Source organism: Argentina silus (genome assembly GCF_951799395.1).
Source record: "Argentina silus genome assembly, chromosome: X".
Taxonomy (NCBI): Eukaryota; Metazoa; Chordata; class Actinopteri; order Argentiniformes; family Argentinidae; genus Argentina; species Argentina silus.
In genome coordinates, this window is record NC_139653.1 from 1,863,281 (window position 1) to 1,876,459 (window position 13,179).

General features: G+C 44.1%; 1 protein-coding gene across 2 annotated transcripts in view; it reads right to left on the reverse strand.

Annotated features, from left to right (window-relative positions):
* ttc27 (tetratricopeptide repeat domain 27) overlaps positions 1-13,179 on the reverse strand; it is an 87,021-nt gene that overhangs the window by 21,927 nt on the left and 51,915 nt on the right. For both annotated transcript variants that reach the window (XM_083696098.1, XM_083696097.1), the window contains exon 12: positions 6,202-6,324. In XM_083696098.1, the coding sequence (XP_083552224.1) occupies positions 6,202-6,324 (123 nt within the window). The remainder of the gene's footprint in view (positions 1-6,201; positions 6,325-13,179) is intronic.

Genomic DNA, 13,179 nt, shown 5'->3' on the forward strand with positions numbered 1-13,179 from the left:
GGGGAGGAGATAAGAGGGAGAAAGTTAAGTGGTTGAAATACCATTCAACAAAGTTTTGTTCTCCCTATGGCCCTCTAAAGCAGCACACTTAACATTCCCTGCTAACAAAGACCAGGCTTTAATTTTGGTCTCCAGCCTGCCACAATCCCCTCAATGGGAAGGGAGGCTCAATTGGCTCAATCAAGATGTTGAAACTGGCGGTTCATTCTACTGTATGGAGCCTTAGCCACAGTATATTGTGTGCCAGTGGAGGCTGGTGGCTTAAAAAAATGTAGGATGGGAGACTTCACAGCTAGGCGCGGACCGCACATAGACGGCAAAGCTTGTTTCAAACATTGTCTAAAACTAATTATCTTAACCTAAAACGTTTATTAGAGACATTTATAGTCAAATATTATTGGGAATGGGATAATTAAGGGGACAATATAGGGAATGAAAGTGTGCAGGATCACGGATGGATGGTGTTGGAGAAGAGAACTCTTCCACCCAGGGCAGGACAGGATTTTACTGTGAAGACAAACACCATGTGATTGTGTTTGTGTATGTGATTGACTCTTTATTATTTATAATAATGTCAGTTTCCATGTGAAGGTTTGGCTGAGACTTTTGGCTATATTTTGTTAACAGCAAAGCATATCTAATATTGATAATCTGACTCCAATGTAATTATCACTATGTGCTAAGAATTGTTGAGTTTCTGCTGATTTAGTGCAAGAATGGTCAAATAGAATGAATCAAATGAGTGGTTTAATAATACTGTATACAACTATTACAAGGCAAATACTTAATAGAAAAATTGTACACTCTAATAAAGAGAGTAGAGAGAGAGAGAGAGAGGTATAGAGATGACCACAGGTCATTCAAACAATGCTACTCACAACTCATGACGAGAACCTCACAACAGGACAAAGAAAGAGAGAACAAGCTATTCCCTGACCTCTGCTTTTATATCACTCTACAACCACAGTATTTATATTAGGAGCTGTTTTCAAGGAGACCGAACCACCATTCATCTCATCACGTGTACTGATGACACCACAGCTCTTACACTCCTCAAGACATTCCACAGAGCTCACAGCCATCATCTTCTCGGGGGATCATGGCTCTCAATGCAGGGGACAGAATAGCTCCCCCTTCACATACGATAATGAGAAAATTTGACAGGGCTTGGAGAGGAAACATTAATGCTGTTTATGTCAGGAGAGAGTTGACACTGGTAATGGAGTGTACATCACCTCAGGATATTTGACGAAGCTAGCTAGCAAGATAGATAGTTAGCGGACTGGTTTGTTATAATAATTTGTATAAAAATCAAACAAAAAAACAGAATTTAAAGAAACAAAAACGAAAAGTATCTCCTTCTCTCTTTCTCTCCTCTTAGTTAATACATGTGTAAAATGTTATACAGTGCCCTCTGTAAATAACGGTACAGTGAAGCATTTTTTCTTCTTTGCTATATACTCCAAAAGTTTGGATAACACTTTCTATACATAGATTCTTAGATTTTATGTACAGGCAGGTGCACGGTTGGGCATTGGACACATAAATCGAATGCACTCTATTGATTATGAGAAGTCATGAGTCATGTTGAAACTTAAACGTTAGTCTGGAGCCCTGTAAGCAGTCTCAAAAACATTGTTTTACAGTCGATAGTGTTGATAGCATTTCCCACTCCATGTAATTTTCAGGCCTGGTGACAGTCACTTTGGAGTTGAATAAACTGTCTAACAGCGGTTATATGAGAAAAAAAATCCAACGGAGGGTTATCAGCATTTATGTTATCAGCAGGCTGTCTTTCTCCTCGTTTTGCTTCTCCAATCATTCAACCACACAAGATTACACATTTCATAACTTTAGTGGCTGCGATGTGATTGCTGTGGTCATTTCCTTCCATTCTCATATTTCACATATTTGTATTCACTCCTAGGCACATACTGTACAATATGAACACTCAATTAGTGGGAAAATGTATTTTCCTCCAGTGTTGAAGAAGTTAGGCAACAATTTCCAGGTCATTCTCAAACAATTTCCATTGAATTTCCCCCTCAAATATCAATATCATCCTCAGGGGCAACAAATTGCCATCACATCAGTGCTAGTAAACGCTACTGATCAAAATGTAAAAAAAAAAAGAAAGACTGGGCTCCAATGGCCTATTCCAGACCACACACTCACCGCCCCAGGGATCCCAGCCAAGGCCTGGCCTTCAACAGAAAACGGTTTCACTGTCAAACGGCAGTGCACTGAATAGCTGTGGCAATTCAGATATTTGGAAAGCTGCTAAAAGCACCCGGGAAAGAGGGGTAAAAATATCTGACATTTGCCCGGAAAGCAAGGAAAAGATACAGTATCAAAATTCAATCTATGTAAGCATGTTAGGGAGGTAACATTCACCCCTACAGTAGAGACGTGAGGGAGGGTGCATTAGAGCATGGTCACCAGTTAGAGCCCCCCTGTATGCTTCTCAATAAAGAGAGATGGAGAGATTAAGGGAAGGAGGGGAGAAAAGGAGAGCTTCAGTATTCCTCCAAGTACACTAGTACAGACACCCTTATTGTGCTCAGCAAACCACATAAGGAGTTCTCTGAACTCTCTGACCCCCTTGCTAAAGGGCAGAGTGGAATCACCCTTTGGCTATATCTGTTGCTTTTCTAAATGGGCCTTGTCTTATGATGCTAGCCGTGGCCATTTCTAGGAGGGAAGAGACATTTTCCACACTGCGGTTGCACATCCAATCAGGCCTAGAATATTTAAAGAATTTGAACAACATTTATGTGGCATGAACATACACTCTCTGAATGGGTTCACTGTCTCTGTTCCGGGACCCCATTTGTGTTGTTCTCTTTCTCAGGGCATGCCCAGGTCAGGCTTGTTCACATTAAGTATGCATCCAGGCTCTTGACATCACAGACGGGAACAACGTGTTTAGTAGCAAAGACACTACCGGTAGGACACAACCGAAGCTATTCCAGACAAAACGATTGCCTAGTGTTTGTTTCTGATCATGTTACATGGAGCGTTTGGCTTGTGCCAAAGCACATGGTTTCAGAGTGGAGTATTTTTTTTAGAATGCATCTGGGTAATCAGATTGAAGGACAAAACAAGCTGAAATTCAATAAGAGTTCACAAAGGGCAAGAGGAATCACATGCAGGGGTCGAGACTGTGAGGAGCAGATAAGAACCGGTCAGCCCTGCCCATCTGGAGGGAGGGAGGACGTGTGTGTGTGTGTGTGTGTGTGTGTGTGTGTGTGTATATACAGTGCCCTCCATAAGTATTGGAAATAGAAGGCATTTTGTCTTCTTTTAGCTTTATTCTCGAACAGTTTGCATTTCAAATCAAACCAGTACTATGAGAGTTAAAAGTAGATATTCTCAGCTTTTAATGGTTTCACCATTTAGAAATTACAACCCTTTTTATACAGTCTGCCTATTTCAGGGAACCAGTAGTATTGAAAAATTGGCTTGACGGGTGTTTCTGGTTAGTCGGGTGTGTTCTGTCACAAAATTTGTGCAGACAAGAGAGCTGTGAATTTCTAGTATTGATTCTAGCCTTTACATTTCCTTTGGAGTGGGCTATTGGTGTCTGTCAACGTGAAGACCAAAGAGTTGTCACTGTAAGTCAAGGAAGCCATTATTGGGCTGAGAAATCAGAAAGAAACTATCATAAACATGTTCAAAACCTTAGGCTCGTCAACAACAACAGTTTTGAACATCACTGGTGAGCTCAGCAATAGCAAAAGGCCTGGTAGGCCAAGGAAGTCTTCAGTGGATGACCGAAGAATGCTCACCATAATTAGGAAAAAAAAACTAAACAACTGTCCCACAAATCAGGAACACTCTCCAGGAGGTAGGCATGAATGTGTCGGAGACTACCATCCACAGAATATGTCACCAGCAGAAATACAGAGACTACACTGCAAGGTGTAAAACACTAGTTAGCAATAGAAACCGGATGGCCATATTATAGTTGGCTAAAAAGTACCTAAAAGAGCCTGTAAAGTTCTGGAAAAAGGTCTTGTAGATAGATGAGACAAAGATGAAACAAAGAGAAACAAAGCATACCACCTCATCTGTGAAATTTGGTGGAAGGGGGTGTTATGGCTTGGGCATGTATGGCTGCCACCGGAACTGACTGTAACTGCTGACAGGAGCAGAATGAATTCTGAAGTGTACAGAAAAATCTTGTCTGCTGAAGTATGAGCAAAAGTTTCCAATCTCATTGGATGGCACTTCATCATACAGCAAGACAATAACCCCAAACATACTCCCCATAGCAACTAGGGAGTTTTTCAGGGCCAAAAAGTGGAACGTTCTAGAGTGGCCAAGTCAATCTCCAGATTTAAATCCAATTTAACATGCATTTCATTTGCTGAAGAGAGAACTCAAGGCAAAAAGACCTCAAAACAAATAACAACTGAAGATGGCTGCAGTACAGGCCTGGCATCACCAGAAAATATATCCAGCATCTGGTGGGGTCAATGGGTCGCAGACTTCAGGCAATTATTGCATGCAAAGGATTGTTGACCACATACTAAACATGAGTACTTTATTTGGACATAACATTTTTCCCAATACTTTTGGAGCCCTGAAATAGTACATGTATTAGAGTATGTTTAAAAAATCTTGTACTTTCTAAATGGTGAAACCAATCTGAAAAATTCTCTACTCTCGACCCCATAGTAATTGTTTGATTTCAAATCCAAACTGTTGGAGTATAGAGCCAAAAGAAGATAAAATGCTTCCTCTTTCCAATACTTATGGAGGGCACTCTATGTGCGTGCACAGCTTGGTGCGTGTATGATGTGTGTGTGTGTTTATTAAGTCTCGTAAGAACAGAAAACTATAACAAGTTTTGAAATGTATCCTTCTGTCAAGACCGAACTCTTTTTTTTACTCTACTTACGAGAAGCCATGAGATTCACCCCGAGAGGTCACTCCGCCAGGTCAATGACTGAGAGGACACAGGGTGATGGAGATGGAGACTAAACACTTCTGTGAGAAGAATCTGACCAGCAATTAACCGGATGTCCATTATGTAACTGTTTTTGGAGAACACCAACGCAGCGGTATAAAATAATTGGCACAGGTTCTCATCGACTTTTCATTTGCCCAAAAAAATCGAAATCCTGAAATGGCGAACTGTGTTACAGGGCTATCTCAGCCTCGTGAGACACTCCGCTACCTTGCCATGACTTGACAGGACATCTTTTGACAGGTGCAGGGGAGCGAGAGAGGAGGTCGCCGCACCTCTGTTCTCCCTTTCGCCTTGCTTCATTAGCGCGGTAAATTCAGGCCAAGAGCCCTTTCAGGTCGGGAGAAAAACTGCACCTGTGCAAACATTTGTACTGAATAAAAGCGGGGGAGAAACGATCCACTATCAACAAGGAGAGCCGACTCAAAATAAACTGATGCTGTACGTCCATATCTTTCGCCTTTGATTCCGTCTCATAATTGGACATAGTGCACTGCTAAATACACTGGTGCCATTGGTTCTCTAACCTCTGTACCATGTGTACCCACTGCAGGTTGTCACCCCATTATGAGACCATGGCTATAGCGAGGACCTTGTTAGGCCATGTGGTCAGCATGCATAACCATAGCTAACATTCAATCAGCGCCACCAACAGGATACCATTGACTGGGGGGACAAGGGGCCCTGTTAGAGTGAGATCCAACCCAAACATGCTATATTTCTGTGTGTGTGTGTGTGTGTGTGTGTGTGTGTGTGTGTGTGTGTGTGTGTGTGCATCTCAGAGGGGCCCTGGGGGCCAGACAGGTTAATAATAACGCCAGTGGAAAACCAGCCAGATCCCTCGGTGGCTGATGCGTATGACATCTGGAAGCGCCAGAGCACATACGAGTGCATAAGCAGGTGCTCACCAGAGACAGAGACAGAGACACAGACAGACGGCAAGGGAGGGGGAGACGGAGCAAGAGATGGCAGTATGGAGGAAGAGATGGAGGTAGGGAGGAAGAGATGGAGGTAGGGAGGAAGAGCAGGGTGAGATTAATAGGATGAACGAGGTGATATTCACCCGATTAACCCAGTTCTGCCAGCTTGGGTTTGAGATTAGCTTTTCTGTGTGTGTGTGTGGGGGGGGGGGCACGTTTAGTGTGAAAAATGGGCTTGTTTGCAAGGAGAGGTATAGAATGACCCCATAGAAGGAATGAGGGTTGGTTGTCTAGCAGTTGTGGTGTTACCTTGCCGTGCTGGCCCATCCTCTCTAAGCAGATGACGGCGTCCTCCCACAGCTCCAGCCTCTCATAGATGAGCAGGGCAGAGCTGGTGCAGCCCAGGTCGGTCATCAGGCTGGCCAGCTGCTTCTGCATGGGAGGGAGGAGAGGAGAGAAGAGTGAGAGGGGATTCACGCACACGCATTATATTCCAGCCCTCCCCCTCACCAAGACAAACTTTATCAAAGTGGTACATTCTGCTCTCTTCACAAGAGTAAACAAACCTGCTTTGTGCAGTCCATGCTGATAAGGTTAATTGGAACTACACACCACACAAGCTGCTTATGAAAAAATGTAGCTAGAATTGTTAACTGGTGAAATAAATGATTTTAGGATTTTTGGTAAATAATATCTTACCATGTGACTCCTTTTGCCGAATAACTCTCGTCTTGTTCAGTCAACATACTTTTAGTTAGCGACTGTACTAATTGACTGCAGCCCAAAGAGCTAACGTTACTTTGTTAAATTCAGCCCCTTGAGTAGGCACTCCAGTAACAGAAAACACCAATAAACAGGTTTATTCGTTCATAAAAAAACATATATGTATATATTTTGATCTGGAAAAACTCAATTACAATGATTTTCTATCATTTCAGAATGTCAGGCTGACTGATTATTGGAGGAATATGTGCCGATACAGATATAATCAGCCGAAAATATCGGTGCTCCGATATATGTGTTGGGCTCTAACACAGACCACCACAGCTCAATCTGTAATGATTCATAACAATAAAAGCCACAGTTTGTCACAGGACGCCTGGGAGTTTTTCTCCACTGGCCGACTGTATTTCAACGGGGGGGCATGTACAGACCAGGGGGCAAATATGTGCTGCTGCCCGTTTAACAGTATTTAGGCCGCAGCCATCCTGTTTTCCATTTCATAAACATCTTTTAGGAGCAGAGAGGGAGAGTGCGGGTTTGTTTACTCGCGGTGTGTGATGTTCAGGGAAAGCTGAGGTAATTAATGAGTCCAATCTGGAGGGAGAGAATTTCATTGTTTCTGGGTATTTACAGGTCTCTCGTATACACACACACACAGACACACATACGCACATGCACACACAGACACCCGCAGACACACACAGTCTCTCTCCCACACACACACACGCAAACAAATATTTAAACACGGCCACATAAATCCCCGGTGTATGCCCTCCCAGCTGTAGTGCTGTTTGTAGGTCAGCCTCATTGGTGGCCTGTGCTGCTGAATCCACCCACAGTCTCTCCAACATGACCTCAGATCTCTCTTCATTATCTTGTAATCTTCCTCTTCTTCTAATCAGCCTCTTCTCTTTTCACCTGAGGTTGTTGTCCAAACATGGACCACTGGTGGTACATGTCATGTACTGGAGTAAATCCTTGGATCCTGGGGTTTATCGTGTCTGCCTCGGCCCAGCCCCTCTCCTCCACCCCTGGCCCAGCCCCTCTCCTCCACCCCTGGCCCAGCCCCTCTCCTCCATCCCTGGCTCAGGGATGACATATCACGTCCCACAGGGGTCTGATGGACCCCATAAATCTGAATCTATTCCCTCTGCTGTCAACACGCCTGGGTCATGTGGCCAGGGATGACATGGGAGCCAGAATGTGACACTAACAGCAAACAAAGGCTGATTATACACACACACACACACACACACACACACACACACACACACACAAAGATGAAAGTTATGCCCCCTTCCTCCTTGTCCATTTCCAGAATACTCTGTAGTGTATTCGGTTTCTAAATCTCCCTGAAGAGCAGGAAGGGCTGAAGCAGTGTTTCATTATGTGGAGGATTTATTTAGTTCAGTAAGCAAATCCTGGAAAAAAAAAACTAAAATAATAACCATCGGCACCCGTCTCTCCGTTCCACCACCACTTCCTGACACGACTTGTGTGCGCAGGCACGGCCTTCGTTACATGCTAGCCACGGGTCTGGCAGTGGAGAGAATGCATCACCATGGCCCCCTTGCCTGCGCATTCAATTCCCTAGGCAGCAATAGGGTGCCTTCACTTCCAGTTTTATTGCTGTTCGCCGTTATTACACCACGCCTGGGTAATGTCTCCTAGCCGACTGATCTCTCCCTCCCCCCTTCTCACTCAATCTCTCTCTTCTACCCACCCCTGAATCTTTCTCTTCCTCCACTCTATCTCTCACCATCCCCCCTTCATCTGTTTTGTATCTGTGCCTCGCTCTACCCCTCTGTCTGTCTGTCAGTCCTTCCAACCCTCATAAACCTCTCTTTACGTCTCCCATGTGTCTCTATCAGGGATGACGGTTCTCACTGGGGGGTGGCCTGCCTCAGATGGGTGTACCGTAGGTCAGAGTTTAAAAGGCTCATGCTTGTGCGACGATATCGCCAGGATACTGTCTTAAAAGTTTAAAAAACTTACTGAAGATACTATCCGTTGTGGAAAGAAATAAAAAAACATTTAGCGGGCTGAATGCTGGAGGAGGGGGGGGTGGGTCAGTAACTCAAAGAGACAGAACAATCTCTCTTTTCAAAGGGAGTGTTTCACGGGTCTGTAATGGGTAGCAAATTCCAATATAGGGCTGAAGTGGGGGAAGGTGAGCGAATTTGTTGATGTCACAGTCATCTTCTGCTGTCCTTAGTCCTGTCTGACATGAAAATTCCTAACTTTATACTGTAATCCATAGCTTGCATTGCCACCACATTGGTTGCTGTCTGCGCATAAGGCACATATGAGAGAATGCATGATGACGGTACAGTAACGATATTGCCGGGATACCGCGGCAGTAAACTAGCCTTCTCCAAAGATTTTAGTTTAGGTGTTTCACCACGGCAATACAACCACCAGGGGGCATGGTTGAGCAAATCTAATGGATGTGCTTGTTGTGAAACAGTAGCTCATATTTGCGTATTCACTTGCCCAATTTGTGAGCTGCTTTTTTTTCTTTAAATGTGTTTTTAGGGCATATCTGCTTTATTGGGATAGAGACAGTAGAGATTGACAGGAAGGATGGGAGAGAGAGGAGGAATGACATGCAAGATAGGTCGAGGGTCGGAATCGAACGAGGAACCTTGCGATTACGTGGTAAGCGCATTAGTGTTTAATTCTGAATTAAGAATAATGGCAGCCTGGATGAATTATGTGAAGAATAGCTTATGAGTTTGGAAAAGGACAAATTATTGTTTGGTCGAAGAAATTATGTCCTTGGATAAACCTTAAATGTGGCAGCGTATCCACGAAATTGCAGATTAATTAACACATTTCAGCAGTAGATTATATGGACACAGTGCGCAAGTTCATGTTGAACGTATTTCACATGACTGAAATGAGAGCTGGTTCAGTTTCACTGAATATCCCACAAATATTAAATGTAAATATTAAAACCTGTTATGATAGAAAGACATTTGATTGAGCAGTGTTTTAGAAGGCGGACATTTGCACCCTATTAAAATCAAGTACATTTTGACTTTAGTGGTGAACCTCTGTCTCTAGACTAGTAAACTACATTAGTCTTGTTTAGACTCAGTGTTGGTGTAGTTATCCTGCCAGAAGCCTAGTTTGCTAGTTTCTGTTGAGAATAGACTGTGTTTGAAGCCAATCGCTGTCAATTACTGGTGGGAGCGGCTGCAACTTTGCTAACTACTTAAGATGGCTGCCAGCTCCACACTGCAACAAAGTACATTTTGAATTTAGTGGTGAACTTCTGTCGCTGAACTAGTAAATTAAATTAATCTTGTTTAGACTCAGTGTGTTGGTGTAGTTATCCTGCCAGAAGCCTAGAGTGCTAGTTTCTGTTGAGTATTTAGCGCTACCTGCATCTCATATTGCCTTACAAACCCTCTAACCCAATAGGTGTAACTACCTTAATGTGCTTTCTCCCCATTCCTGTTATTTCATCCCTCAGTAGGACACAAAGATGCTATACCCCCCCATCTAATCTTGTCTACCCATTATGCTCAACTGGCCACGACCTCGCTGTCACGGGAGGACATTGGAACTGCCAGTCAGCGGCCCGGAAAGCCTATGCCTGCTTCATGTCCCTCCACTTCCTGGCTATCACCGAGACATGGATTACACCAGAAAACACAGTTACTCCTGCACCCCTCTCTGATGCCTACTCCTTTTCTCATTCCCCTAGACTCTCTGGTCGAGGGAGTGGCACAGGGCTCCTCATCTCACCTAAGTGGTCACATAATGTCCTTCCCCTGTCACACTTGTCCATATCCACCTTCAAATTCCATGCTGTTTCTGTTACCTTCCATGTCAAACTTCACATTGTTATTATCTACCGTCCCCCAGGTCAGCTTGGTGACTTCTTGGAAGAGATGGATGTCCTTCTCAGCTCCTTCCCTGAGGACGGCCACCGCTCACACTACTGGGTGACTTCAACATCCAGTCAGAGGAGTTTCACTCGTCTGACCTTCTTAACCTTCTCTCCTCGTTTGACCTTACCCTTTCCCACTCTCTATCCTATCCCCTCACCCTTTCTCCAATCCATCTCCAAAGACCTCCTTCCGTTCCTAAGCCCCATAATCAATTCCTCTCTATCTACAGGATCCGTCTCAGCTGTCTTTATGACAGCCAGAGTCAAGCCTCTTCTCAAGAAGCCAACTCTTGACCCGTCTGCTGTCCATAACTACAGACCGGTATCCCCTTTCTCCTTCTTATCTAAAACCCTTGAACGTGCTGTCTCTAACCAACTGTCTCACTATCTCCTTCAGAACAACCTCCTTGACACTCACCAATCCGGCTTTAAGGCTGGGCACTCTACTGAGACTGCTCTCCATGCTGTCATGGAGACCTTCCACTCTGCTCGAGCTTCCTTACACTGCTCTGTTCTCATTCTTCTGGACCTGTCAGCTGCATTCGACACAGTAAACCACCAGATCCTTCTCTCCACCCTCTCAAAGCTGGGCGTCTCTGGCTCTGCACTCTCCTGGTTTGCATCTTACCTGGCCGATCGTTCTTACCAGATGACGTGGAGAGGGTCATTGTCCTCTTCATGTGCCCTCACCACTGAGGTCCCCCAGGGATCCGTCCTAGGGCCCTTACTGTTCTCCTCTTATACCAAATCTCTTGGCTCTGTAATTTCCTCACATAGTTTCTCCTGCCACGGTGATGACATTCAACTATTTGACTCTTTCTCCCACTCTGACACACAGGTGGCATTTCTGCTTGGATGTCCGCCCACCACCTTAAGCTCAACCTTAACAAGACTGAGCTGCTCTTCCTTCCTAGGAAAGCCTGCCCTCTCCAAGACTTCTCCATCACAGTCAAGATGTGACCTCCAAGACTTCTCCATTACTGTGGCCTCCTCCCAGACAGCCAAGAATCTTGGAGTGACCCTTGACAACATCACAACGACATTGCACTCCTGTAGATTCTTCCTCTACAACATCCGAAGGATACGTCCATCTGTGATCTCCACTTATGATCTCCCGCCTTAACTACTGTAACGCCGGGCTTCCCACTGGTGTCAGGACTGCAGAGTCACCACCTATCTTCTGCCGTAGACTAAAGACCCATCTCTTCAGGCTACATCTTGACTGTCCCTCCTAAAGACCTCTTCACCCCCACTACCCCTCTGTACAGTTCCTGCTCTACTGTTAATAATAAAAAATAAAAAAAGAACCCTTCCCTTTTCTAGCATGATGACTGCTTGGTCCTACCATAGACTTTTGCTTATGATGACTGATGTATAGATGATTCACTTACTTTAGACAAATGTACTTGTTGTAAGTTGCTTTGGATAAAAGCATTTGCTAAATGTACAAGTAAATATTATGACGTTTTTAATGATAACTGTAATAATAATAATGCATTTATTTTAGTGCTTTTCTTAGTACCCAATGACACTCAATTTCAGGGAGAGAACAATAATAGATAGATAAATAAAAGTAAAACAAAAGCACAGTCAGTAAAAAACAACAACAAAAATCGTTAAAGATTAAAAGCAAGTTTAAAAAAGATTTTGAGGGATCGTTGAAGGAGGAGAGCGTTGCTGGATTCTTTGATGTGGTTTGGGAGAGTGTTCCAAAGAGTGGATACTTTTCTATCCAGTCAATCCCACTGAAACCCAAAATCCTTACTCCTGTCTCTCTTTTTCAAACATCCTCCACAGCTCTTGTCACCACCTTGTGGTGATTTTTGGCAGCACTTCACGTTTTCACAGCTTGCTGCGGCAGCAACATTGAGGTAGACCCCTGTTGCGATGGCAGTATGAACCTTTTAAACTCCGGCCTTCTGTATGCGGGGTGGCGAATGACTATCTGTTGACAGCAGTGTCCTTTACATGCCTACACAATGATTCACAGACCATGAACAAAGCACCTACACAGTCTGAACCAGAATGAGAAGAGAGGTGTAGTTGTGCAGATGGAATCTGTGCCAATTACCTTAATACCCTTAATTTCAATGGAAAGCACTAGAGATTGCAGGTGCTCTAGAATGGTAATCGAGATTAATTGTTTTGTGGAGCACTCTGTTTCTGGACTATGGCAAGGAGATAATTTAAACCCTGTGAAACATTTACAACCAGCTGAAAAGTGAGTGAATGTGAAAGAGAAACTGGCTGTGTGACAGGAAAGGTGCTACAAGAACACAAATAAACACTGCCACGCTCGACAAACCATCTTTCGACGAGCTACAAATACAGATTAACAAAAACAGAGATCACTCACTATTCCTCTCATAGAAAATATACACAAGCATACAAGCCTCACACACATAAACACACACGCATGCATGCAAGCACAGATATAATCTGAGTTTGATGCAGTGCCTACCCTGAGGGGCCCTAACTGTCTGGTACTTGATGGAGGACAAAGAAGTACTGTATTAGTGGCTGCAGTGGAGAGGCCATCAGGTGGCCTTTGGCGCTCCAGCTTTGACACAGATATATTGTCTGAATGCCAAGTGTCCAGATTAGATCAGGGCTCATGACGCGCTAGCTAATAACAAATCACCAGCCTCCATGGTGATGGATGCATC